The 24,721-nt window shown below is 40.1% G+C and overlaps 1 protein-coding gene across 6 annotated transcripts in view; it reads left to right on the forward strand.

The window, feature by feature from the left end:
* The window catches only part of AGBL1 (AGBL carboxypeptidase 1), a 478,919-nt gene that overhangs the window by 43,238 nt on the left and 410,960 nt on the right, over positions 1–24,721 (forward strand). For 5 of the 6 annotated variants that reach the window (XR_008203809.1, XR_008203808.1, XM_052672162.1 and 2 more), the window contains 9 exons: positions 390–427; positions 9,896–10,104; positions 14,886–15,066; positions 16,016–16,089; positions 18,066–18,182; positions 19,245–19,843; positions 21,278–21,361; positions 21,942–22,028; positions 22,377–22,525. Coding sequence is in view for 4 of the 6 variants with exons in the window: in XM_052672162.1 (XP_052528122.1) it covers positions 390–427; positions 9,896–10,104; positions 14,886–15,066; positions 16,016–16,089; positions 18,066–18,182; positions 19,245–19,843; positions 21,278–21,361; positions 21,942–22,028; positions 22,377–22,525 (1,538 nt within the window). In the remaining 2 variants the exon portion in view is untranslated. The remainder of the gene's footprint in view (positions 1–389; positions 428–9,895; positions 10,105–14,885; positions 15,067–16,015; positions 16,090–18,065; positions 18,183–19,244; positions 19,844–21,277; positions 21,362–21,941; positions 22,029–22,376; positions 22,526–24,721) is intronic. The other variant, XM_052672163.1, reaches the window with a different exon arrangement.

Raw genomic sequence — 24,721 nt, forward strand, 5'->3', positions numbered from 1 at the left:
GAAAATGCTGACATCCCAATCCGATGCAGAATCTATCTGCTGATGTAGATGGAAGCATTGATGTCTGGAATGGGTGTATGCTGAGTGTGATACAAAGAAATGGTTCTAGGGCAGTAGTTTAAAGACTTGCTTCATTACTTTGGGTATGTGGCTGTTTCTTTACATTTAATGGTCACTACAAATCAGTGTAACGGTAAAGCTAGAGGGCTAATGGTCATTTAGAATAACTGAGTCAGCTGCAGAAACTGGATTCTCTGCTGGTGTAAGACACTGCAGCTCAAGCTGTCAGTTTAGACCAACTGCAAAGCCTGACCCAGAAGATCGTGAAGAAGAAGGTTAAAAAAATTATCAAAGAAACTGACATTTTTCCATCTTTCTTCTTTCCCCAGGGCAGCCATTGAGGCTCTGGCAGCTTTGCTGAAATCGAGTAAGTTTTTCTTCATATTATGACTTTTCTTTCTGTGCTGTGCTGCTGGACGGAATGATCCTGTTGAACCTCATTCTCTTTTAGTATCCACTTCCCCCTAAATCCCAAAAAGCACTGCTTAATAAAAAGAGGTAGTTGTTTATATGTCTTGCAGTGCTTTTCAGCACCTCGTGGCTCTGTAGGCATGCAGATCTATGGGAGATGCTTTAGATCCCAGGATCAAGTTGCTGAGGGAACCGAGTGAGATGCTTAGTTTGAATAATCAGAGAACAGTGGTTGTCCTGGTGCTTGGTACAGGGAAAAAAATTGGGGAAAGCTGTCCAGGCAGTGAATAATGCTCATTGCTCTGCTCTGACTTCTCTGTCCTGTGATGCTCCTGTATTGTGAGCTGACCTGGAAACACTATTGTTATTGGAAAAGGCTTGGAAGACTTCTGCACTGCAAAAAGCATGACCTTATTCTCCCTTGCGATTTCATGCAGACCTAAAAGACAGGGCTGCAGCCTATGCATTGCTGGGGCATACTTAAGGCAGGTTGTGCTTGGCATCTGCACCAGCTGGCTGTGGGTGCTGGAGACGTTAACAGGGATTCTCAGTCACGCGCTGTTGTGTGACTGTTCCTGAAATGGACATGCTACCCTTTCCTGCCTTTTTCCTATCCAAAAACACTTACCTTTTATTACTAGAACTTAATAAAGCTTTGATTAAGAAAGAGCACTCTACTATTGCAGACTATCTACTCTCCAATAAATCACAATGGTGTACTGTCCTCTCTCTCCATCCTTTTCTTCCCCTCCCTTTTTCCTTTTTACAGTATTAGGAATAATGCATTTGTGAAAATCTGTAGTCCTGAAAGCAGTGCTTAAATGAGCAGATTGCAATGGGTTTGTCTCCGAGTAGCAGTGAGGAATTCTGAAACGATGCTCCAGTATTAACCTTGCTGCATAGATTTAAAGGTCACGTTATTGCAACAAGGAAAGACCTTCTGCTTTGGGCACTAAATCTTAATAAGGGGGGTTGTGGGGCTATGCCACAGCTGCTTGCAATATAAAAAGCAAAATTAGCATTTAGAATAGAAAGGAGTGCGGAGAGAAACCTAGAAAAGTGGAACAAGAGCTGAAAGCTCATCAGGCAGCTTGAGCTTTTCTCCTGCACTCCTGCAGGCACCAGGAACGGGAAGTGAAATTCTGCTGGCCCAGGATGTTAAAAGTATTAGTTTCCTATTTCAAGGCTCGTTCTGGGTCTAGAGATGAGGATGATATGGAGAAGTGAAGAACTAATCACCAAAGGAAATTGTAAAATGAGTTCTAAACCCATGCTGTAAAAGTCAGTGCTGTGTGGGGGGAATCATTTTGTGAGCCGAGGATTTTCTAGGGAATCTGGAAGGGCTGGATTCAGCTCCAAATTCCCCTGGTGCTTTTTTTTTTTTTGCTTTTTTTTTTTTGCTTTTTTTTTTTTGCTTTTTTTTTTTGCTTTTTTTTTTTGCTTTTTTTTTTTTGCTTTTTTTTTTTTGCTTTTTTTTTTTGCTTTTTTTTTGCTTTTTTTTTTTTGCTTTTTTTTTTTTTCCCCCTGTTTTCCCAAAGTGAACTAAGTTTTAAGGATTCTTACTCTTAGAATAAATTTTTCTGTGGCTCTTCTCAGCCAATCTGGGTTCTAGAGACATCTGGGCTCTTTCTCTTATGCTTCTTGTATTTTAAGAAGGACAGAGAGCAAAGCAGCCTTACGTTGTCACTTGGGAGGTTCACTGTGATGCACAATAGAGCACCACAGCCTGCAGGGCAGCTTGTACTCTGTTTTCTGATGCTTTCTGCAGGCTGTTGCTCAGTGATCAGAATGTCTTTTGGTTTTTGTCTTGTCCTGAAGCTCTAGAAACTAGAAGCTCCAGGTTTCTGGTGTAGCTGCACACAGCTTAGCAGGCTGTACCTTTTGGAAGGTGTGGGTTAGGGAATGTAAGAAATATCTCTGGTTTTTCCATAGTCAACATGGCAGGAGAAGAACTGAATTGTTTTTCATGATTGTCAGCACAGCTTTGCTTATCACAGTTAACTTATCTATGCATATGAACTTAGAGTTCTTAGAAAGCTGAAAATCAAATCCGATGAATGTTAGAACAAGTGCACATCTATTCTTGCTGATCTCCCTGCAGGGCTGTTGGATTGTTAAAAGCTTCAACTCGAAGCAGGCACAAGGGTTATGGTTGTGCATGGAAGATATTGAGGTGAAACTGTCCCTCTTGCTTCTGGCAGCAAACAGCCATGGGAGAAAACCCCGCACTTTTAAAGGGAGCAGGCAGATGGCAGTGTGTCTCCCTGATGGATTCTGAAATATCCTTCTTCATCTCCTCAGGCTTCCTTAAGCTCTGCTTAAGACTTAGTCCTCCTGCAGAGCCAATGCCTGGCTGGAAACTCTCTGGCCTCTGTCTCTTTCCTAACAGAAGAAGATGCAAAATGCCCACTGTATCAGGTGCATAATGCTATGTGTAAGAAAATGGTTCAGAACAAGAATCATCAGTGGAGAGAGGATGAGGAAAAGGCACTGCAAATTTACCCTTTGTCCGCAACAAAGAAGAAATACTCACATACCCAGCACAAGACCAGAGGGATCTTGATTATCCTGTCCCCCTATGCATGAATGGATATCGGTGACAGTCATGGAGGTGCTGAATAATGTTTAGGTCACTTCCAACAAAGTGCTATATCTTTCTATCAGTAGAAGCTCAGATTACAGATAGGGAAAAGATGTTTCACGCCTGGCTATCCACTCTCACTCCTGCCTTCTTATCTCTTTCTAAGCAATCCAAAGTACTTTCCCTGCCCCATGTGTTGCCCTCCTGGTTGCTGTGTGTCACTTGCCATGCCCACGTACAGTCAGCAGGTAGCTTGTAGTGAGGCCTTCCTCTTCTGTCTCTTCACCATGCCGTTTTCTCACTGGCTGAGCTCATTATCATATTACAGTAGGCTGGATATTCTGCTTATTAAATAGATGTAATGGTGCTGTATAACATAGCATCAGGAGTGTTTTCTTTTGGATACGAGTCAAGTCTTCACTGGTGCTACCTCTGTCCATCCTTCCCTCAGTTTCTAGATATTTGTTACAGCATGTGAAGATACAGGTAATCATAGAGAAATAGGGATAGAGCAAAGTACACCGTACTTCCCAGAGTCTCTTCTCCATCCAAGGCACACCTGCCATTTTTCCTGCCTCCTTTGGCTTTGTCCTGCTTCTCTGCACATCTAAAAGCTGTTGCTTTGGGTGAACCCACCCATCCAAAAGAAAAAAGCCAAACTGTAGTTTTAGGAAGAAAAAGAGATGCCTGATGCAGAAGCGTGGACAGGCATGAAGTTGGTGTGATCCCTGCTGGACGTGGCACCTTGAGCCACACGATGGCGATGTGATTATAGGGAACCCTATCCCACCAGAGCTTAATCCAATATTTATTTTTTGGTGAGTAATTTGTTTATCAGCAGGTTATTTTAATCTCATTTTGCTTGTATTTGTTATTCCTGACTATCTGTACTTCCCAGAATTAGCAGTTTGCATGCCTTGAAGGAAATTAGCTAGAGCTGATCTCGGAGGCATTTGCTCAGCAGATATTGAAGGAAAGGGTTAGGGAAATGGGCAGAGCCCTTGTTGCAATGCTTGCCTAGTGAAATTGTAATGAGCAATTTAAAGAGACAGGTTGTGCTGACCTCCTGATCATGCCTCTTTTATCAAGACAATTCCATGTGCGAACAGCAGTTATTGCAGATGGCCTTTCCCCTCTTTTTCTGTATCTTTACCTTCCTCCTTTTGTTGTCTCGATCCTCTTTTCTTCCCTTATTCCCCCCCAGGCTTTCATCTCTCACTTTCTGCTCTTTCTGCCTCATTTTCTGTCAACTAACCTTTATTTAACCTTTCACCCACTTTTTTTTTTCTTTTCATCAAAGCATAAGGATTATGTCTTGTGGCTGGCAGGATAAAATAATCAGTGTCATACTTTTCCTTTTATGCTGGCATCAAGTAGGGGCGACTAACTGTGAGGAACAGAGAGCAGTGTTCTAGCACACATTGCAGTTTGAATGGCCTGCACCCTCTATGCCTGAATTCATAATGCTTTGCAACAGATCTACTGAATTATAGGTCTTTGGTCTTGTGTCAAAGTAGACCTATGGTTAAACCCAGCACAATATCAGTGATTTGTCAGGTATTTTGCAAGATGCTTGTTTCTCACAATCATTTTAAGACCTCATTTCCCACCTCTAGATTGAGACTCCATTATCAGTCTGGCCCCAAACCTATCATCAGTATTTGTGGGATAATGTGAAATAATGTGATCAGAGTTGAATTTTGCAAATAGCTTCATAATCATCTAAAACAAGTTCTGTGTCTGTGCTTCTTCCTGAGTTTCAGGATGCAAATAGTATTGATCCTGATTTAAAGCTTCTCTTTGAGAAGAGCTGTTTTATAAGAGGGGAAAAATGATTCAATCTCCTTTTTATACCCTTTCAAAGACTGATGTTCATCTATAGAGATGTCCCCGGCAAAATCACTAAGTTCTTTACAGAAGAAGGTTCATTCATCTCCTGGGGCATGGCAGCTTCTTGCTGTTTTGCTCCTGAGGGTGGGTATGAAGGAGTTAAGTGTCAAGAACTTGCACTGTTCTCTGCTGATATCCTTAACAGTGATTGCTTACTGTGTTTTGGCAGCGTCTTTGTGCCTCCAGTGATGATTGGGCTTCAGAAAATTCAGTGGCCAATTTTTGGGAAGTCTTCCAAATTCTAGCATCCTTGTCTGAACTTTCAAACCTCTTTGAGGGAGGAAAAAAAAAAAAAAAAAATCAACCTGGAAATTTCAAGCAGAAAATATATATTTTTTTAACTTTATTTTTGGTTTTCTATTGGGCTACAACCCGAAGATGCTTTGAAACTGGAAAATAAAGGAGGAAAAGGGATCTTTTTTGAAGATCACTTTTCTTCTGAGGTTAGTTCAAAAATTTCAGAAGGATTTGGCTTGCTTTCTTTTATATATATGAACAATGCAACAGAAGCCAATTAGTGAAGAATTGCCACCTCATGATATAGTTTATATGATTACTACTTTACAGTCCAAAACCTGGAACTTTCAGAGTAGAAAAAATGAGCTGTTCTTGTGCTGATGTTAAGCTCACAACATACAGTGTCTGTGCACCTAGACCAGGAACTTATATGTACTAGCAAGTCCTGCCTCTACTTTGTGCAAGTGTTAGACCTCTATCCTAAATGCTCAAATTAATGCTTTGGTTCTCAAGGATGCCCGTGAAGTTTATGGCACAGAATTAGTCTTCTACCTTCCAAAACAGTTGAGTCTAATACTGACTTCTTGCTGGAACTCTATAGCCTACCATGTATGGGTTTATCCCAGGGCTGGATGGGTGACAAGATTTCTCTGAGGACAACTCATTCTGTTTCTGCAGGGCACCCTCATGTTTATCTCCAGCAAAAAATGGTCTCACAATGGCAGAATAGAATAGATGTTTTCACTTCACTTGTGTCTTTTATTGCTAAGAGACAGTGACTGGAGAAGAGCAGGGAAGCTGAAGATTTTGTTCTTCCTTTTGTTCCCTTAGGGGCCATAGGGTTAATCTAGCAGAGCGTTCTTATCTCCAAACTGTAGCAATATATGCTTGTGGCATAATGAATCAGCTGAGTGGCATCAACAAAGAGATTTAAGTAGATAGATGGAAAGATAAGTCTCTTTGTTCTGCCTGGTAAGCAATGCATTGCTCATCATATTTCAGGTTGACCGTAATTCAGTTTTGTGATTAAAAATGCTGCATGTTTTCCAGTGCTCCCTGTGTTCTTGGCAAATGCTTCAAAAGGACTGGCATACAAGAGAGAGCCTCATAAATGCTCCCCCTTGTGCCAAAGCCCCACTAGCAGTCCTAAGTCTTATCTGCTAGACTCAAAACCTGGGTTTCATCTGTCTTTGACCCCCACTGCAAAATCAGAATTCTTTCTCAACTGTGGATTTCCTCGTGATGTGAGTCCCTTGCTAATTCAGATGCATCTCTCATTTGATAATGACACACATTGGCTGTGCATCCGTGTCACATTCTCCTAACTAACTGAACAGATTATTCTGCTGGATATTTTGTCACTATAGCAGAGAATATTTTCATTGGTCAACAGCACTGCCCTGGAAACCAGAAGTGGGTGTTAAGTTCTAAATGAGGGGGGAAATAAGAAAGATGTTGGGTATTCCCACATGCATGTCTAGACACTCCTGGAAGCTACCTAGGAGGAGAATTTCTGTTTCCACTGAAAACATTGGCTGCACTCAAGGAAAAGGAAAGGGACTTAACAAAATAATAACAAAAAGGGTCAAAAGGCATAGAATGTTTTGCTGCTTTACCAACACAGATCATGCATACTCGCTCCAGGAGGGATGGGTTCTTGCTGCCTACAAATCTGTGCAGTTCTGCTTATACCTGTATGATTCATTTCCACCATCTGTATTTGTGCCAACGTATAGGCAGATACACATGCAGGTGCACCCCTAGATGGAGACACCAGCAGACACAGACAGGTGGGGAGCCTTCTGGAGATATTGGCATGCTTCCTCCTTCGTTTATTTGATACTTTTTTTTTTTTTGACTGTACAACTGAAAAAATCTGGAAGAGAAAAACCAAAACACTGGAGAAAAAAAAAAACACACAAGAGCAGAAGTGAATCAGTGGAATGGGAGAAGGAAAATGAAAGCTTTCTTTCCCTTTCAGTTAATACTCATTGCTTTTGATGAAAGTGCTGGCAAAGTATAATCCTGCCTCTCCTATCTACTTGCAGAACTGACTATCTCAGCTGCTCTTCCCAAAGTGACCGTTCTGATCTTAAAGGAGATTAAGTGCAGGAGAGCACATGAGGGAAACAAATAACAAAACTGTCTTTCTCAGCTTTCTCAGTGCTTTTCATCAGTAATGAGACTGAGGCATTGGGACAGCTGTCTTCTGGTCCCATGGATTTGGGATCCAAACGTGGAAGTCTGTCTTGAAGGACATGACTCTCCTTAGGGAGTAGTGATGCATTGCAACAGGCTTCCCAGTCAAGTGGTAGAATCACCATCACTGGAGGCTTTTAAGGAGGGGGTAGATGTAGTACTTAGGGACATGGTTTAGTGAGCTGTGTTGGTGGAAGGTGGCAGTTGGACTAGATGATCCTTTCCAACTTTAATGTTTCTATGAAAACCTCATGAGCACATCTGATAAGAATTCTGTTTAATCAACTTCCCCAAGCAGCTCTTGTGAGGTATTTCCCTCACTCTGCTGACAATGACACAGAAAGCTTGGACTTCAAGGAGTGAGTGCTAGGGGCTGTAAATCCTTACTTCTAGTCCAATTTCATCTGCCTCTGAAGAGTTAAGGGAAGCTCTGAGCCTGATCCAAATTGTCCCTACCTTACACTGCCTGACTCTTCTTGTCATGTTTTATACACTTATTGACTTTTACAGAGTTCTCTGAGTAATTCTTCAAGGAAGATTGACTGATTTAAGGGGTAAGTCATCCTGCAGGTTAGTAAACATGACAGCTGGTTGAGGATTAGCAGGAAATCATGAATAAAGTAATTGATAAAGGATTCTCAAGCAATTAAAGTTTTCTAGCAGGGAGTCAAAAAAAGAAAGGGAAAAAAAAAAAAAGGAGAGAAAAACAGAGTGAAGGTCAAAGGAGAAGGTTAAGCTAAAAGTCTGACAACCATGAAGCCCCAGAATACAAGCTGTATTGGTAGAGAAAGTATGAGAAGGTTAAAAAGGGGAAAAAGGGCTGCACAGAAATGCAGGGCATAATCTGGGCACAGCTGTGCGTAAGGTATAAGAATGAAATGCCAGCGTGACGTGCAGACAGTGCAGAGGCATCAGCAGAGTTGTGTGAAGATGCAAATCAGGATTAAAATGAGGGATTTTTTTGCTGGGACACTGTCACCTGCCCTGTGATGGCAATGGTAGAGCAAGCTGCAGGGCAAGGCCAGGTAGCTGCAGATCTACCTTCCAATCCTTTCTCTGGGAAAGAGTTTGCTGATATACTGTAGAGAGCAACTAAGATGACTGCAGGTAACTTCCTTCCCCTTCCCAAAATCTTCATCTGTTACATCACTGGGATTCAGGTTAGCTGTACGCTAGCTGCTCTCTCTATGGCTTCCTTGCTCCCGATTTTCTTCATCCAGCATCTTTACCCCTTTTTATTCTCTCTTCTCCTGCCCTGTGAATCCTTGCTGATTAATGTTCCAGGTGTGAGAGGTTCTGGCACTCTATTTAATGGACTGGAAATGAATTGGAGCCTACTAGCTCTGGAGAATCCATACCAAGAGCCATCTGTTGTGAGCTGCAAACTCTGATCGGTATTCAAGGAGTTGAGCTCCAGTCTCACATATGCTACCTGGTCCCTTGGTTGGTTGGCGAGCTTCTAATGTGTTATCACTGTCAGAAATGTCAGGACCGGTTGGGAAAGTGTGTTTAGGCAGGGTTAGTTTGAAGGGAGGGAGCCTGGAATCTGGTATGGTTTTATGTTCATCCTGTGGGGCAGGGCATGGAGCACAGTTGGTGAAGGGCTGTGCTGCAGAATGGTCGTATGGAGGAAGTCACTTTTTATCACCAAGTTTTCTAATCTTCTTTGTTGAGTCCTGTATCCTAGAGCCATGTGATTAAGAGAGCGTCAACATCTTTCCCTTCATATATTTTTTTATAAAACTAGCTTTTATTTTTGAAAGTATCTTTTGAGCTTTGTAAATCCTTCAAAAATGATCTGAACGTTGCCTTTAATTTTTTTTCAAAACCAGAAAGCAGCAGAAGAGAGCCCAAAATGCTGTCCATGGTGGTATTTGGTTAATTTTGATATACTTGGGGTTTTATTTTGTCTCATGATGTTAGGAGACAGGCTATGATTTCTCAGAATAATTTGATTCATGGCTTTCATTATAGAGGTACAAGTGGGAATGTATTTAGAAGTTAGCAGTTGACAGGATTGTGCAGCTACAAGGTTTGTGTGTTTGTTGATCTCAGCGAGGTGTTCTGTCAGGACTAAAATACATGCACTATGTGAAGAGTGTGTGACCTGCTGTCAGCTAATCTTATTGTTTGGCTTTTCTCACTCCTCAGGAGTTTCTTTAGTTTCAGAGACACTTACAGTGCTGTGATCTGGATTAGGTTTATTAGCACTTGGAAGGAGATAAGGGCTCTGTGCCTACCCCAGCATTGGTTTGCCAAAAGAAAGCCTTCATTCTTTTAGTCTTCTGGCCGACTGTTTCTGCTTAGATGTGAGACTTCTTTTTGTAAATCTGAGAATCTAGCTCATATTTAACAAATAGCATCTTAATCTGCAACAGCAACAAAAGATTTAGCTTTGTCCATGAGATGAGGAAGAGGTGTTAAAGTCTGAGTTTATAAGCACTGCATAGCCATGTGGCTGTCAAATAGAATGAGCAGCTGAAAGAGTTTAATTCATCCTTTTCTCTTTCATTTCAGAATCTAACAGCCGACAAGCAGTGAACAGAGGTTATCTGGGTGGATTGCTGAGGCTCTATCAGGACTGGCATCACAACGATGTCTCCAACAACTACATTTATATTCGTAGAGGTCTCCTGCTCTGCCTAAAGCACATCACCAACATCCAGCTGGGCAGGGAGACTTTCCTTGGTTCTCGAGGTATGGAGATTCTCTTCACAAGCGTGCAGGTAAATGGTGCTTCGTGCTTTAGTGAAATGGTTTGGTAGTTAGCACTGCATCTTATCTCTCAGTGTAAAAGTGTCTTGAAATCTAGATGTTGCATTCTGCAAGAAGTTCTGTCGTGAGTGGAAAATGATAATGTCAAAATAAAAATTATTGACAATTTTCAGTCTGATGAAAATGTTCCCATTTAAAACTAATATTAATCCCCACTGTTCCTTATAGGAGTTGTAGCAGGATTTTTAATGGTTTTTTTTTTTTTTTTTTTTTTTTTTTCTTCTCATCATATCCCGCTCTCTGCTTGGACGTTCTCTCCCAAAGTGCAGTGTAGAGTTTCCACAGAAGAGTCAAGGTGTTTCATGACATGTTTTCTTTCAGGTATCCTAGGTTTCTATCAGATGGATAATTCCACTAAATCAGTTTTCTACCAAAAAGTGTTGATTTAGCCAAGCTTTTGTTAAGACAAACATCAATTAGTTGCTTTTCAGTAGGCCCAATTTTAACCTTGTGAAAAGTTAATGTAATTTTGTAAAAAAAAAGATGGGAACCCTGTAAGATGTAGAAAGGGCTCGTATAGAACAGTAATGTACCCCTCTCTGTCTCTTGCCAGCATGCTTCCTTTAGAGAAGCACTAGAGAATACTGGAGAAATACTGAAATACTGAGAAGCCTTCAGTTCTTGACATGTGCAATTCCACAAGGGATATTTCTACTGTAATTCTCAATGGTTGATGCATTAACCGATTCCAGAACCATCCTATACAGGATGAGCATCTATCTGCTTTTCCTCTATCAAATACACTGGACTGTAAGGCAGTATATCTGCTTCTTCGCTGTTTCTGTTGCTATCATGAATGATTCTCTTGTTACAAAGATATTTCTAACCAGCAGTAGGAGATAGAATGACAGAAGTTTGGTTTTGTTTTTTCCCTCCTCCCCCCCATGCCTTCCCTTCAGATGGGATGAGGTGGCCACAGCTAGCAGAGCTTTCAGGGAGTATCAGCTCTTTATTGCCAACACCCTGATATGCAGAAAATTGACTAGGGAGTGTGGTAACAGCTGCTTGGGGGTAGATGTCAACTTATTCTCTCTCAAGTGCCTTCTACAGCCCATGTTTTTTTCTGAGCTAACATCTCCTGATAGCTCAGCCTAGGAGCAACACTATGAAAAGTGCAAACCTGGGGTCACCTTGGGTGAATAAACAGGAAATGACACACTAAGTATGCAGTGAGCACTGAGAAGGCTAATCTGTCCAAAGGTTAGAAGTGGAGCGGAAATGACAGCTTCAGGGGCCTCTAGTTTATTCTCTTCTGCTCTATGCTATACTTAGGTTGATTTTGAAAGGGGAATTACCAGAGTTAATAGGCTCAAAGCTCCACATTTGCTCATTTCTTCTTTGTTGTAGTCAGTCTCTCCTCAAGATGGGGAGCAGTAGGTGTCTGGCAGCCCTGTAAGATCTCGCTCTTCTCGGATCTGACCGAATGTGGAGACTACTGCTGCCACTGGAAGTTCATCAACATCTTCATAGATGATGAAATAGAAGGAGATAGTAGAGAGAAAATGGGAAGTTCATCCTTCTAAGAAGAAATGTAGGCTTCGGAGGGGAAGAGAGCAAGGCAGTTCCCGATTGGGAAAGCAGTGGTTCTTTATGCAGACAACTTTGTAATGCTTTTAGGAATGTGCTGGCTGTGGTGTTTAGTTTTGAGCAAATTGGCCAACTAATGTGATTTTAAAGGTGTCACAGCCTGGCTAGAAAAGTTCTGCTGAGACTCTTTTTCCCCCTTTTTCTGTTGAAGTCAAAAGAGCTCTGCTGGGATGGATTTGACAAACCCCAGTGAAGCCCCCATTCACAGGGCAGGTTTTCAACTGAACCCCTCACCAACTGCTCACGGTATGGACTGTCAGACAGCTGAAGTGACTGGGCTTACATGGGTATCCAGAATACCTGAGCTTGTAGCTTTACAGACTTTAAGCTTATGACTTTTCAGAAAGAGCCTGTTGTTCTAAGACTATTTCCTTACACTGACTGGGACAAGGTGCAACTTGGTTTGTGGAGAGCTTGGAGAAAAAAATTGAGTTCCACTCCTACCTGGAATGAAAAATAATTTTAGATAATAAAATCATTTGTGAAAATGAAACACTTCCTACTTCCATTTCTTCTTCCAAGCCTTGCTTAGATTGCAGTGGCAGTTAAATAGTTTCTTCACATCAGCAACTGTCTGGCTTTGTGCATGCAGTGACTGACAGCTGCCTACTCTGAGACAAGAAGACTGCTTTGTGTCTGCTTTAGGAAAGACCATAGTATAGACCATTCTTTTGCTATTGTATCATCTGCCCATGTGATTTCTTAAGCTCATCTGGTATATAGAGTCTGTTCTAAGTTAATGTTAGTCTATATTCTCCTCTATGTTTTCTATTAGTGTAATTATCTGTTGATGTAATATCTAAGCCTTTCTATAATGTCTTGGTAAGACTACTACAGATTCTAAGGAGAAAAGCTTAACTACAGGAACTCAAAGCGGATCCCCTGAATTCAGGCTAGCTGTTCATGGGGTATCTGGGCTAAGGAATCATTCTGCTCCCTCATTCACTACAAAATAAATAGGATAGTTCACATGCAAACAAAGCAATCTCCTGTCTATGTCTCAGGTACCAGTAAAAAAAAAAAAAGCTTTCTTGTACAGTAATGCACCATTTTTCAGTCACCCGTAAACCATGCTATGTCGGAACCTCAAAGCAATTTATGAACAGTAATGAAAGTAGTCCAAAATATTCAATTTTCTATCTGAAGCTTTGTTAACATCTCTAAGTTAATTTTCTGTAAAGAAAAACACTACTTTCAAGCAATGTTCTTGAGTAATTCCTCTTGTGGAAATGGTCAGTATGAAAATGCCCTGCTCTTGACTAGCTCAATTCATGTTGAAATGAATTAAGATGGCTGTAGCCTAGCACTCACTGTGTTCTAGTAAAAACAGAACAGTTTTCCTTAGTAAATGATAGCATGTAAACTCTATAGGATAGTAAATCATAGCCAAGGCTGTTCTGTCCCCACATGCAAACTTTCCTTTATCTTTTCTTCAATAACAAGTGAACTTAAGGCACCCAAATACCATATGAACGGGTGAACTTGAAATAGAAATCAATTTCCTTGGCTTTTGCTCTAACTGCTTTAGAATTTCCTTGGAGATGCTTTCAAAATTGTTTTTTCTCACCCTTGTTTGTAGCAGCCAGAGATCCAGAAATACATATTAAGATTCTTGTAGCGAGTCCTGTAAGCATGTCAGCTTTAGATGATTTTTCTAGTCTCCCTACAGGAATCCTAGTTAATCCCACTGAATCTTATAATGCTGTTCAATCATACATGAGAAAACAGACTAAAATCCTGTACAGCAACAACAAAAAAATAAAGAAAAAAAAAAAATCAACCCAGCCATTTTTCTGTTCTTGCTTATTAAAAAGGACTTTATGTTCTTCTGACCTCTTACTGCATCTGCTGAATTCTTGTCCAGCCAGAGTCCTGACTATGGACTGTGAGACAGTTGCACTGAGCACCATTTTATCTGTACTGAAGTGAGACCAAAGTTTTTAGATGATATTAGAACTTATTTTAATATCCCTCTTCAGACATACAGCACATTTGTGCTGCTTGAATTGCATTCCTGTTCTGATGGGCTAAGCCTTAGTCCCAAATCACTGAATATATCAGCTTGCTGGTAAGCGTGGTACAACTTGTAACCTCAAGAAGGATGCTGCATAGATCAGTCAGCCTGGTGAAGGCTGTGGCATGGATACAATATATACATGGTATTTGGGGAAATGTGAAGATTTTGGAAAATAAGGTGGTTTGGTTTTGTGAACGTTGTGTGTGTTTAGGCAATGTGCCTTTGGGCAACAGCATTAATAAGTTATCTGAACTGCCTGACTGTTACATTAAAGGTGCACGTGTGCCCCTCTGGTAGGTTCTTGTTACAGTAAAAATAAGGAGTCCAGGTAGGAAACTCATGTATGATCCTGGTTCATAAGCAGTAAGGAAAGGCATAAAATGGAGACCAAGTAGTCACTTGTCTATAGTGAAGTAATAAATACAGATAAAAAAAAATATTCCAAAACTTTCAAGTCTATCTGGAGACTCATAGCTCCTTATGTTTCTGATTTCTACATTGGATTGTAGGAGTAGATTTAAGATTCTCAAGGAATTCAGTATTTTGTGACTAGGTGATACGTGGTGTTCTTTCAGGCTATTTGGTCCAGTGTTTAACCATATAGAAGAGAGAACAGCAAGTGTTCTCATTCAGAGAGTGTACTGAGAACAGTGATAAGATGGTGCAGCTGTCCTGGTTTACCTGTGTTAGTTCTGACGTAGTTCTGGAGACAGCAATAATAAAGATATGGAAATATAGATTTTGTTGTGAATTGACATTCAAAATTTAGGATCTTTGCAAGACTTCATATCTGTATAAAGGGATTTATCTCTTCAGTGCTACTGTTTATACTCTAATGGATGCAGCATGCTCTGACTCAAATGTTGAAGAACAGAGAGGGTCTTTTAAATGAGAGTAGAAATCCCCTGGGAACCATTATTTCTGTAGGAAATAGACTCCAGAACTTATTTTTTTTTTATTTATTTGTTATTTTTTTTAACTTTTTTTGTAAATGGGGGAAAGAGCCCTATGTGATAGTAATGGTTTGATGTTCCAATCAGAAGAACATTTCTAGGAGATCACATGCAGTAGGCTGGGCAATTGTAAGAGGCACCGGCTCTCTTAATACTGTTGTTCTTTTGTTCTTAGGACTGTTTATCTTGCAAGAATCTGGATCCAATTGTAACCACTGTGACTCAGATTCTACGGAAGTGCTACCCCAAGGAGCCTCTGCCTCTGGTGACAGTGAGAAGTTGCTATTCCTTCCCTCTTCCTGGGAACGTCAAGACTGAACGTCCATGTATGGGATCTGAAGGTAAATTGCTGAAGGGTGAGTTTGGTAGGAGGAAATGGAGCGTGATGTGAGAATTAAGTGTAGTGTCTGGGGAAAGGAGTTTTATCTGCCTTATCCTGAGGTTTGTAGTTAAAATTAGCCTGGATTACAGTGATACTCATTAGGGATAGAACCACCCCCACATCTTCTTGACACTTGGAGGTTCTGTTTGGAGAATAAATGAGAAAAGATTAAAATAAATGGTTGAAATAGTATAAGTAAATAAATCCATCTGTGATTCAAAAAGTAATGGAACAGAATGAGCGTGGCAGAGGCTGGGAGTGCCACAGTTCCATGACAGCAAGAGAGATGGAGGCAACTGCCTGTGCATGGCTCTGGGGATAGCACTGCCTTCTGGTTTTCTCAGTAAATAATTTTGGGATGTATTATCTTTTCTCCTTTCTAAAATAAAAGCAGATAGCAGGCAAATAACTTGAGTAAATGATATATCTCGGCACCTGCTGGAAGTAAGAACTGGAGCACAGGCAGAACAACCCCTCCACAGAAACAAAGAAACAGTAAACTCTGTGATATGCACAAGCATTTTTTCTGTTGCTTTCAGTTGCACATGGAAGATACTCAGATACCGTAATGATGATAGCAGTAAAATACCCTAATCTAGATAATATAGATTAAGAGCATCCTGTAATGTCATTGCAGCCAAGCAGAAAATCTCTGTGGCTTTGTAATAAGAGTTGGATCCATATCATGGTGATATTTCTCATGGTTTTGAAAGGCAGTGCTTGATTCCAAGCGAACAGAGCTTTAAAAACTGTGAGAATTAGTGCCAAATGCATTTATACCAGATTAAGAAATGGAATCTGCTTTAATCAGGATTGTGTTGGTTGGAAGGCATGTGTGCCTCACATGAGATGGCACGTATTGCTGTGGAGGGCCTGAGAGGGATATTAGATTGAATGCATTTGCCTGTATCTTTCTTCTGCAGATGATAATGAAAGTGATAGTGAGGAAGACATGGAGAAAGACCTGAATAAAGATGATGTGGAGGGTAAAGAGGAAGTAAGTATGTAAATGACAGTTTATTTATCATTCATACACTGGAGAATAAACTGTTGTCCATTTTGACATCCTGATAAATCATCTAAACAGAGAATGTAGATGTATGTGCTCCACATGGGTATGCTATATGAATAATAAAATAATACAATGATAATTGAAAGATGGAAAAAGAGAAAGGACTGTCTTTCAGTGGAGAGTCCCCTGCATTTGTCCTATTAATTACCAGGCTTATCACCTAGGCAAGTCTAACCCTCCTTTTCTTCCCATATCAGTGCACAGTTGGGCTATGCACCTATTGCAAGAGAAAGATTAATTCATTTAAGCTATAGGTGAGGCATTTGAACCTAGATACGTCCATCATCTGCTGCTGCACACAAGTAATAAGATGTAATATTCAATACCTCTGTTTTCTCCCTTTGCACACTCTCTCTGCCATGATCTAATTGGCAAACCAAATGAAAGAAGACTAGCCATGAGCTGAGTGTGCAAACTTCTGTTCTGAAGACACGTACAAGCTTATACGCAAGTGTGAAGTATTATGGTCCAGGGAAAGGGTTTTGGTTTGGGAAGAAACAAAGTTGCAAACATAGACTACTTAGGTATGATTGAGACCTCTATGGAAGGGCTGTTTCATTTGTTGCCTGTTTTTCTCCAAGTATTAATTTGATTTGTCACACGATGAAAAAAAGGAAGTATAAAAACTAACAAAACAAGAATGAAAACCCTATCAGTAGCTCAGCATCCTAACTTGGCTCTATCTGTATGTTTTGTCTGTATTTTAGGGCTCATCAAGATGCTCATTAGGAATAAGGCTCCCTGAGAATTTATCTCCTTCTTTAATTAGTTATTCATTCAGAAACATCCCATGTGCTTCTGTTCCATTTCATTATTCATATGTATTTACCAAGCAGAAGTGAGCATTTCTTTGGTCTTTTTTGCCTAAGAGTTTGCTCTGAATATGAGTTCTAACTACTATCTGTTTTGTATGTTGGTTGTATATCTCCCATGATGAAGCAGGGAATAAGTAATGAACTTTCAGTGTACCTTTCTCAATGAGATAACTTCTGAAGCAAAACTTCATTTTGGTTCTGAGATCTGATACAGAGCATTGCACATAGATGCATGGTTCAGCTTTTAAACATGAAAGATTCAGATATAATTCTTATCCCTACTTCAGTGATAACTATCTAAAAGTTGCTGGCTTTTTTTTGTTGTTGTTTTGTTGTGTTTGTTTTTTTTTGTTAGGGGTAAAGTGCAGAATATTGATTGGGCAAGTTTTAAAGCTGTGTATCAACAACGTTGAGGGAGAAATGTAAAATATGAGCAATTGATTCCTGCAAACTCTGATGCTGAGTTGGGCCATTCTGTTTAATTAGAGATGTCATTTGGTTGACTAAATCAAAGGTAGAACTGTCAAGCTTTCCAATTTTGCCAGTAGCTTGCGAGGCCATTTTTCTTTCGTGTATTATTGGGATTTTCTTGGTAAATACACTTTTTAAAAATGATATTGTTTCTTTGAATCAAAATATTACCAGCTGTGTCTGGAGAGCATATAACTATTGGTTTGCACAACATAAGGGAAATTGTTGATGTACCCTGAAACAACCAGTAGCTGTTGATGTTCCTTATTATGGATCCTCTCAAGCTGACATGCTTATTAAATATGTTCAAGTATAAGTAAGTGGGTCTAGATGCTTTTTTAACTGTGCTTTTTCACAGTTTTTCCAGGTATGTTCCTAGATAGCAAAACTCCAAATTTCCCTTTTTCACAGTCTAGTCTCTCTTTTTGTGCCTCCATTTTCCATGATGTTAATTGAGTTTACAGCCCACATGAGTTTGGGAGGAGCAGTTGTAGGATTCAGTGTGGTAATGGAAACAAAGAATGTTATGCAGATTATTACTTTTACAGTCATGTAGAAGTGAATATGGGTCATGTTAAATATGCACATATTTTTTTTTTATCTCTCTTTTTGTAGGATTATGATTTGGAGACAGATGTAAACAAATTGAGGTCAAGGCCAGGGCTTGACCGGCCAGAGGAAGAGCTTGGGCAATATGAAGCTATGTGTCCAGAACTTTCCCGTAATTTTCAGGTACAGTCATGGCATGACTTCCTTTATTTATAAGTATATATAATATACTTATTATATAGTATATAATATAAGTATTCATGAAGTTAAGAATTACTTGAAAAGAAATACTGACAGCAGATAACCAGGCAAGCCCATTGCGAAAGCAAACCCAGGTGTCTTATAGGGCTGGAAAAACAAAGATTAAGACCTTTTGCTGTAGTCTATTGGCCTGAATCAAGAATAATAGAAAGAGAACGATGATGTTTGATGCACATTTGGCTGGCTATGGATTAACTAAGTGCTACTGAATCAATTGCCCCATGAGAAATCTGTCAGATAATAATTTGTATCCTTGCTGGCAATTTCAACATCAATATCAAGATTGGAATGAGATGTTGAAAATAAATACTGTCAACTAGTGGTTTGAAAGAAGTGATGGAGAAGATTGCACTGCCACTGAAATGCACCATTCAAATTGCTCTGTTGCAATTTGGGGCAAGAAAATGAGGAGTATGGCACTCATTACAAGTCTCAGAGTGAATTTAGGAAAGCTGAAAGCTGAGGCTCAAATATGAACATGGAAAAAAGACCATTGGATGAATGTATCTCCTATATGTACAATGCTGTCAGGTTTATTGTGTCCATAAGTAATTAAATGGGATTAAAATATACTTTTGCATGAAAACAGGGGTGGAGTTTATAATGATAGATTGATCTCCTTTCATCTGCTGTAACATCAAATTAAAAAAAAAAAAAAAAAAAAGCCTTGTGAATTATCTTTATCAAATTTATGATGTTTAATGATATGATATTTATTTATCAAATTTATGATAACAGTGGGTTTTGATCAGATATTACTCAATCTGATCTTTTTTATTTTTGGAGGACTACCATTGAAACAACTTTGTGGATAAAGGAATTCTGGTAGGTAGTTCTACTTTGGCTGTCTTATTGGATAAATTATTTTATTATTTTGGAAGATCTATAAATATTTTCTCTTTATTTCTTGCAAGGTTTTCTCTGGAGGGAGGCATGTTGTGTCCTTAAGTTTCTTTTAATTTCTTCTGCTTTTTAAATTTAAAGGAGTTTGATTCAGAGTCCGAAGAAGAGAAGAAGTCAGAAGACAGGGCTGAGAATCTTCCCTCCACTTCATCTCATTTCATTCCAAGTGGTAATTCTGTGAAAGATCCAAACCATAGATGGAGGACCCAAAGTGACACAGAGGCAGAATCAGATCCACGGGAGAAGGATTTCAAAGCTTCACTGCAGAGTTCAATAAAGAAGGAGAAATGCTCAAGGAGTCTGCTCAGTGAAAAGAGAGAGATTGCTGAAACAGTCCAAAATGCAAATTCCTATGAAGAAGAGCCAGCCAAGAGTCATACATTTTCTCCATGTCCCCTCCCCAAAGAAGCTGCTTGGTACAAAAAAATATTTAACCCTGAGTGTGAGGCTTCAATTGATCCTACTTCTGGAGTCAGATCAGAGACCGCAGAAATAATGACAGACCTTCTGGAGGAACACCAAGGGAATATTCCATTCCACAGCCCTCACTTCTACATAGCCAGGGCCAAATGTACCAAGTCCATACCAGCCTACAGAGACTTGGCATTCCCTGATTTCTGGGGCCACCAGCCTCCTGTTTATGGCACGCCCATGCTGGATCGGCAATATGGAGTTCAAAGGTGACTGCTTTAATGTGATTAGGTTTTGACTGTCACATCTCTGAGTTGCCTAGGAAGTCATAGAACAAATGTTGGACTGTTTGCCACAGGAAGATAGGCTGCGCATCAGGATATTTTTATTTAGGTTTTACATCTGATTGGATTGGGAACAGGATTAGAAACCATCAGGCCTGTTTCTGATATTGACGTCCTGTGTGTCAGTGGAGGAATGGTGAATTTGCCCATGCAGAGGCCATGCTAGAGGGAGATTTTTATGGCTTCTGTGAGTCCATGAACACTCACCTATCTCATATTCTAAACTGGTATTAATTAACCTAGCTATTGATAAATATATCGGTATCAGTGTAGCTATGTATGCAATGAGGCCCAAATCTGGTCAGAGCACTGAGAAACATCTGTGAGTGCCTTTTCTTTAAAGTAGATAGACCGAGACCCAGAGTTATGGCATGCAACGCGATGAAAAGAATGAAAATGAGTCTTCCCTTTGGTGCATTGCTAGAGGTTTCTGTTCTCTTGTCATTTCAGGTGCACAGTGGAAGGAAAAGCTGTATTTGGGAGAGGAAATTCTCTTTGTAACCACTGTTGTTTCTGTTCCATCTGTGACTGTGTGCAATGAGTTTGCATTTTGTTTTAGTGACATAGGAGTTTATAACCAAACAACAAAGAGATTGAATGTACAGGACTCTGAGCTAAACTTTAAAGATGATGAACACTAACCAAATGGAGTTTGTGAAGAAGCACTATTTTCTGACATCTAGAGGGAGTTCTTTCTGTAGCAAATACAAAAGCTAAAAGTCTTGTTTAGAGGCAAATTCATGATCCCATCTTCTTGCACTGTTGCTCTAAGAGCTTTGCTTTTGTGATTGTAATAATGTGTAACTGTACAGCTAAAATGGGAATAATCATATTATGCTTCAGGGCATAACGTGATTGCTGCAAAGGTCAGGAAGTAAATCTGGCATTCCACATCTGATCTTCTTTTGGGATCAGAGAACCTCAGTTTAATAATGAGTAGAATTTAGACTGATTTGGAGTGGGAAGATTGGGAGACAGATGAGTGGGTCTGAAAGTTACGACAGATATTTTCCTATAGGGGCAAGACTGGCCAGTTGGAGGATTGAAATTGACTGGAAAGAAACCAGGGATAAAACAGACTAGATTGAATATTGCAAAGAGTAAAAACTGTGTAGAATAAGTTGTTTCATCCAAAAGGCAACTTGTAGTAATGGAAATATAGTATGAGTTTTCTCATGGTTAAGTAAATAGGTAAACACAGGTGAAGTTTATGTGAAATTATCTGAACTCTTCTTACCAGTCCTTCAGAAGAATTTTTTAAGCCTTTTCACATTTCTTCTAGGTTACCTTTACTGAGGCTTCTCACAGTGTCGTGACAATTTGTTGGTTTTTTTTTTTTCTCCTTTTTATTTTTGTTAGGGACAAAGTTCTTGATGATATTCGTCGCTTAATCCAGCCTTGTGATTTGATTGGAAGAACTGTTTTTGATTTAGATGAGCCCAGGTGAGTGAACTAAACACAGGGAATTGTAACTAGTGGCGCTGTCAGTGCTGCTAGTGAGCTCAGTTTTACTTGGTTAACCTCAGATAAAGATATGCAAGAAGTGATGTAGGAGGCAAGGCCCAACAGGAAATGTTTACTGCAGGAGTAGAGTACTGGCACATGGCCCTGGGGAAATGATTTGCTTTGAAACTGACTGCAGTTTTGTCTGATTTGTGGCCTTCTCATCTGCCCTGTACTATGTCTAATCACAGACAATGGAAAGCTTGTATAGAGCTGGCTTGTGTAATTAATGAACTGGTGGGAATAAGTCAGGGATGAAAGTAACTAGAATGAAGAGCAATAAGAATTGGGACAAAAGTGATTGCTGGGAAAGAAAAAGAAGATGAAATTTAGAATCATTAAGCAAGAGTCAAGAAGGATGCTGGAAGAAAGATTGTGGATTTGCTAATCTCTTGCTGCTTCTCAGGGTCTTGCTTGTGAGGAGCTTATAAAAAGCTGTATTAATATACAAAAGGTGCTGGGGTGGACTTGTCTTTGAAGCAACCTGCTTATTTGGTATCTTTGCTTTGAATTACTGCAGTCACTCAAGCCCAGGTGCTCCAAGCTGTCTGACATTCTTCTCCAAGTTTGAATCGGGTAACCTTCGCAAAGCCATCCAAGTGCGTGAGTAAGTATTCCTGCAGTGGCTGTGTCCCAGCCAGGCTTTCTACTCTGTTCACTACATGACGTGCTGGGGTTCTTCTGGGTTCTGAAAGCACCAGCCAGGGCAGCAAGTTTTATGATGCAGAGCTTACGATACCTGCCAATATTTAGATGTCCTGAAAGAATCAGGAGTGAGAAAGCAGAGCTCGTGAAGTTTTACATGACTAAAATGTTGTGAATATTTGAAGGTGTGTTTGGATGCCACTGGTTCGATGGAGCTCTTTGACAGAGTTAACGTTTGGTTGCATTCAGCAGATTCAGTAGTGGATTGGTAGGATGTTCATGGACACCATTTCTTTGTCTTCATTAACAGGTTTGAGTATGATTTAATTATGAATGCAGATGTGAACACCAGCCAGCATCACCAGTGGTTCTACTTTCAAGTCCGTGGCATGAAATCAGCAGTTCCCTATCGCTTCAATGTTATCAACTGTGAGAAGCTCAATAGCCAGTTTAATTACGGTATGAGTTCTTGGGAAACTGGGATAGCATTCTGTTCACATGGATGTACTTTGCATCCCATAAGGGTTTTGAAATTTCCACGTCTATAAAGAAGACAGTAAGCTTCATTTTATTTGCACTGAAATCCACCAAAAGAGTTATTTTAGGTCTGACAAATAACCTTTCCATATCCTCAAGACAACTGAGGAGCGAACTATGTATTGAGATAGGATTTGTGGAAAAAATGGTCATTGTTCTTTGATTAGAAACCAGAACTGAGGAAGAACGGCACTGGGGTTGGAAGAAGAAAGAAAGGGGATCTTCTGGGATTGAATGAGTAGCACAGGATTTGAAGAGCTCTAATAAGATTTAGATAAATAAAGATAATGCTCAAACAAATATTAATGATTTTTGGGTTTATTGAAAGACATTTCTCTGCCTTTAGATCTGATGAGACTTCTGTTGATACAAAAAATTCAGTAAAAAGCTGTCTTTGAGTTCCTGTCATAGTCTGTCAGGAGAAAGTCTGCATTGCTTGGAAATAGCCAGGGCAAATCCGAGCTTTCAGTGCTCATTTTAGCAGAAAAATTATTTAGTCTGCATGAAGATTGTGGGTTGAATTCTTAGCTGGCATAGAGAGTTTTTCATTTGTTTCCATGGAGCTGTGCTAATTTACACCAGTTCAAGACCAGATTCAGAATGTTTAATATGTCCTTAATATCAGACTTCACATTCTTCTGAAGCACTGTGGATACAACCTTCAACATCACAAGGGGAACACTCTCAGGATCAGTGTACCTAAAACAAATAATAGCACTAGGAGCTGGAATGACGTGTCTGTTGTATTTGTGAGACTAGCTGGATGAGTGGCATAATGAATTATAAGGCGTTTGCTCTTTAGCCCTAAGGCCTGAAGTTCAAGTACTCATATAGATCCCAAATGAAAGTGAATTTTGTGTTTGTCATCTTATTCTGCTTTTTGAATAAGCAAGCCATTAAAAATGGTGTGTCTGGTGGCAGCCTGAAAATGAAGTATATTGAGGTCCTTCTTATTGCAAACCCCACTGCTAGCTTTGATACAGCCACTGGTGTCTTCATAGCTTGAGATTCTGAGTATTTTTGGTGGAAGACTGCTTATAACTGCTATTTTGTCTGTTGTCAATGTTTTTCACCTCTTTTTGCAAACTGAAATTGGACATGACTTGCATGTTCAAGCATGCAATGAAAAATACATATCTGAAAGAAAAACATTTGAAAAAGCATTCATTGTAATGAGGGTAAATCATGACATGCTTTAGCATGGCTTATAGGAGGGACTGGTTGTTAAAACAGCTCTTCTGTGGGTTGCTTCTGCTGCACTGAGGCAGTACAAGTGCTCCAGCTTATTCAGCTTGGGTGAGTGAGGCTCAGCACCCCTGCCAGCACATGCTTGATATTCACAGACTGTGGGAAAGAGGTGTTGCCTACTTGCTGGATTTCCTTTGCGCTTCCCTGGGCTAATGCCCATGTCATAATACTAAGACTTCAGTGCCTTGAGTGGCAATAATTTACAGCTCTTGATTATTAGCCTGTTTTGAGTCTTCTCTTCCCTTTTGCTCCCAGCTGGATAGCACTGCCTAATTTTCACATCAGCAGAAAAGGCATTTTGTGAAACAGTTGTGATAAGGAGCAGGGCAGGCTGGGAAATGCAGCTTCCACCTCTCTCCTTCCTTTTTTCCACCTATGAATTCCAGCCTGGAAAATACTGAGATTTGTCTCATAAGCCTGATTTGTGTTTGTTTTCTAAATGGAATGTTTCTGTGGGGAAAATGGAAAGGAAAAGCGGATTTATTTATTTATTTTAAACTGAAATAAGATGTCAGACCAGTATCAATCATTACTGTTGAGGCAGTTTGGTTATGTGTGGAGCTTTGCACTCACAGGGAAAGGAAGGAGGTGGAATTTAGGATGCTGAAAGCAGTGTAGATCTTAAGCCCACACCTCTCTAGGGCCACCCAGTGCCTCTCTGCAAAGGCAGGATCCTTGCTGTACCGCTAACAGGGCAAGCAGGTGGCAGAGTGAAAGAATTTGCTAGAGAAATGGCCTGCAAATGGGCTTGCTTCATGGAGCTGTGAATAAACGTGTGCACAGTTCAGATGGAGCTGCACAGTTCAGATGGAGCTGCATAGCTCAGGGCTTGAAACAGTAATGTTTTGGAGGTCGGGAAGAAGTCATCTT

Source organism: Tympanuchus pallidicinctus, unplaced genomic scaffold (assembly GCF_026119805.1).
Source record: "Tympanuchus pallidicinctus isolate F22 unplaced genomic scaffold, pur_lepc_1.0 scaffold12, whole genome shotgun sequence".
NCBI classification, from domain to species: Eukaryota; Metazoa; Chordata; class Aves; order Galliformes; family Phasianidae; genus Tympanuchus; species Tympanuchus pallidicinctus.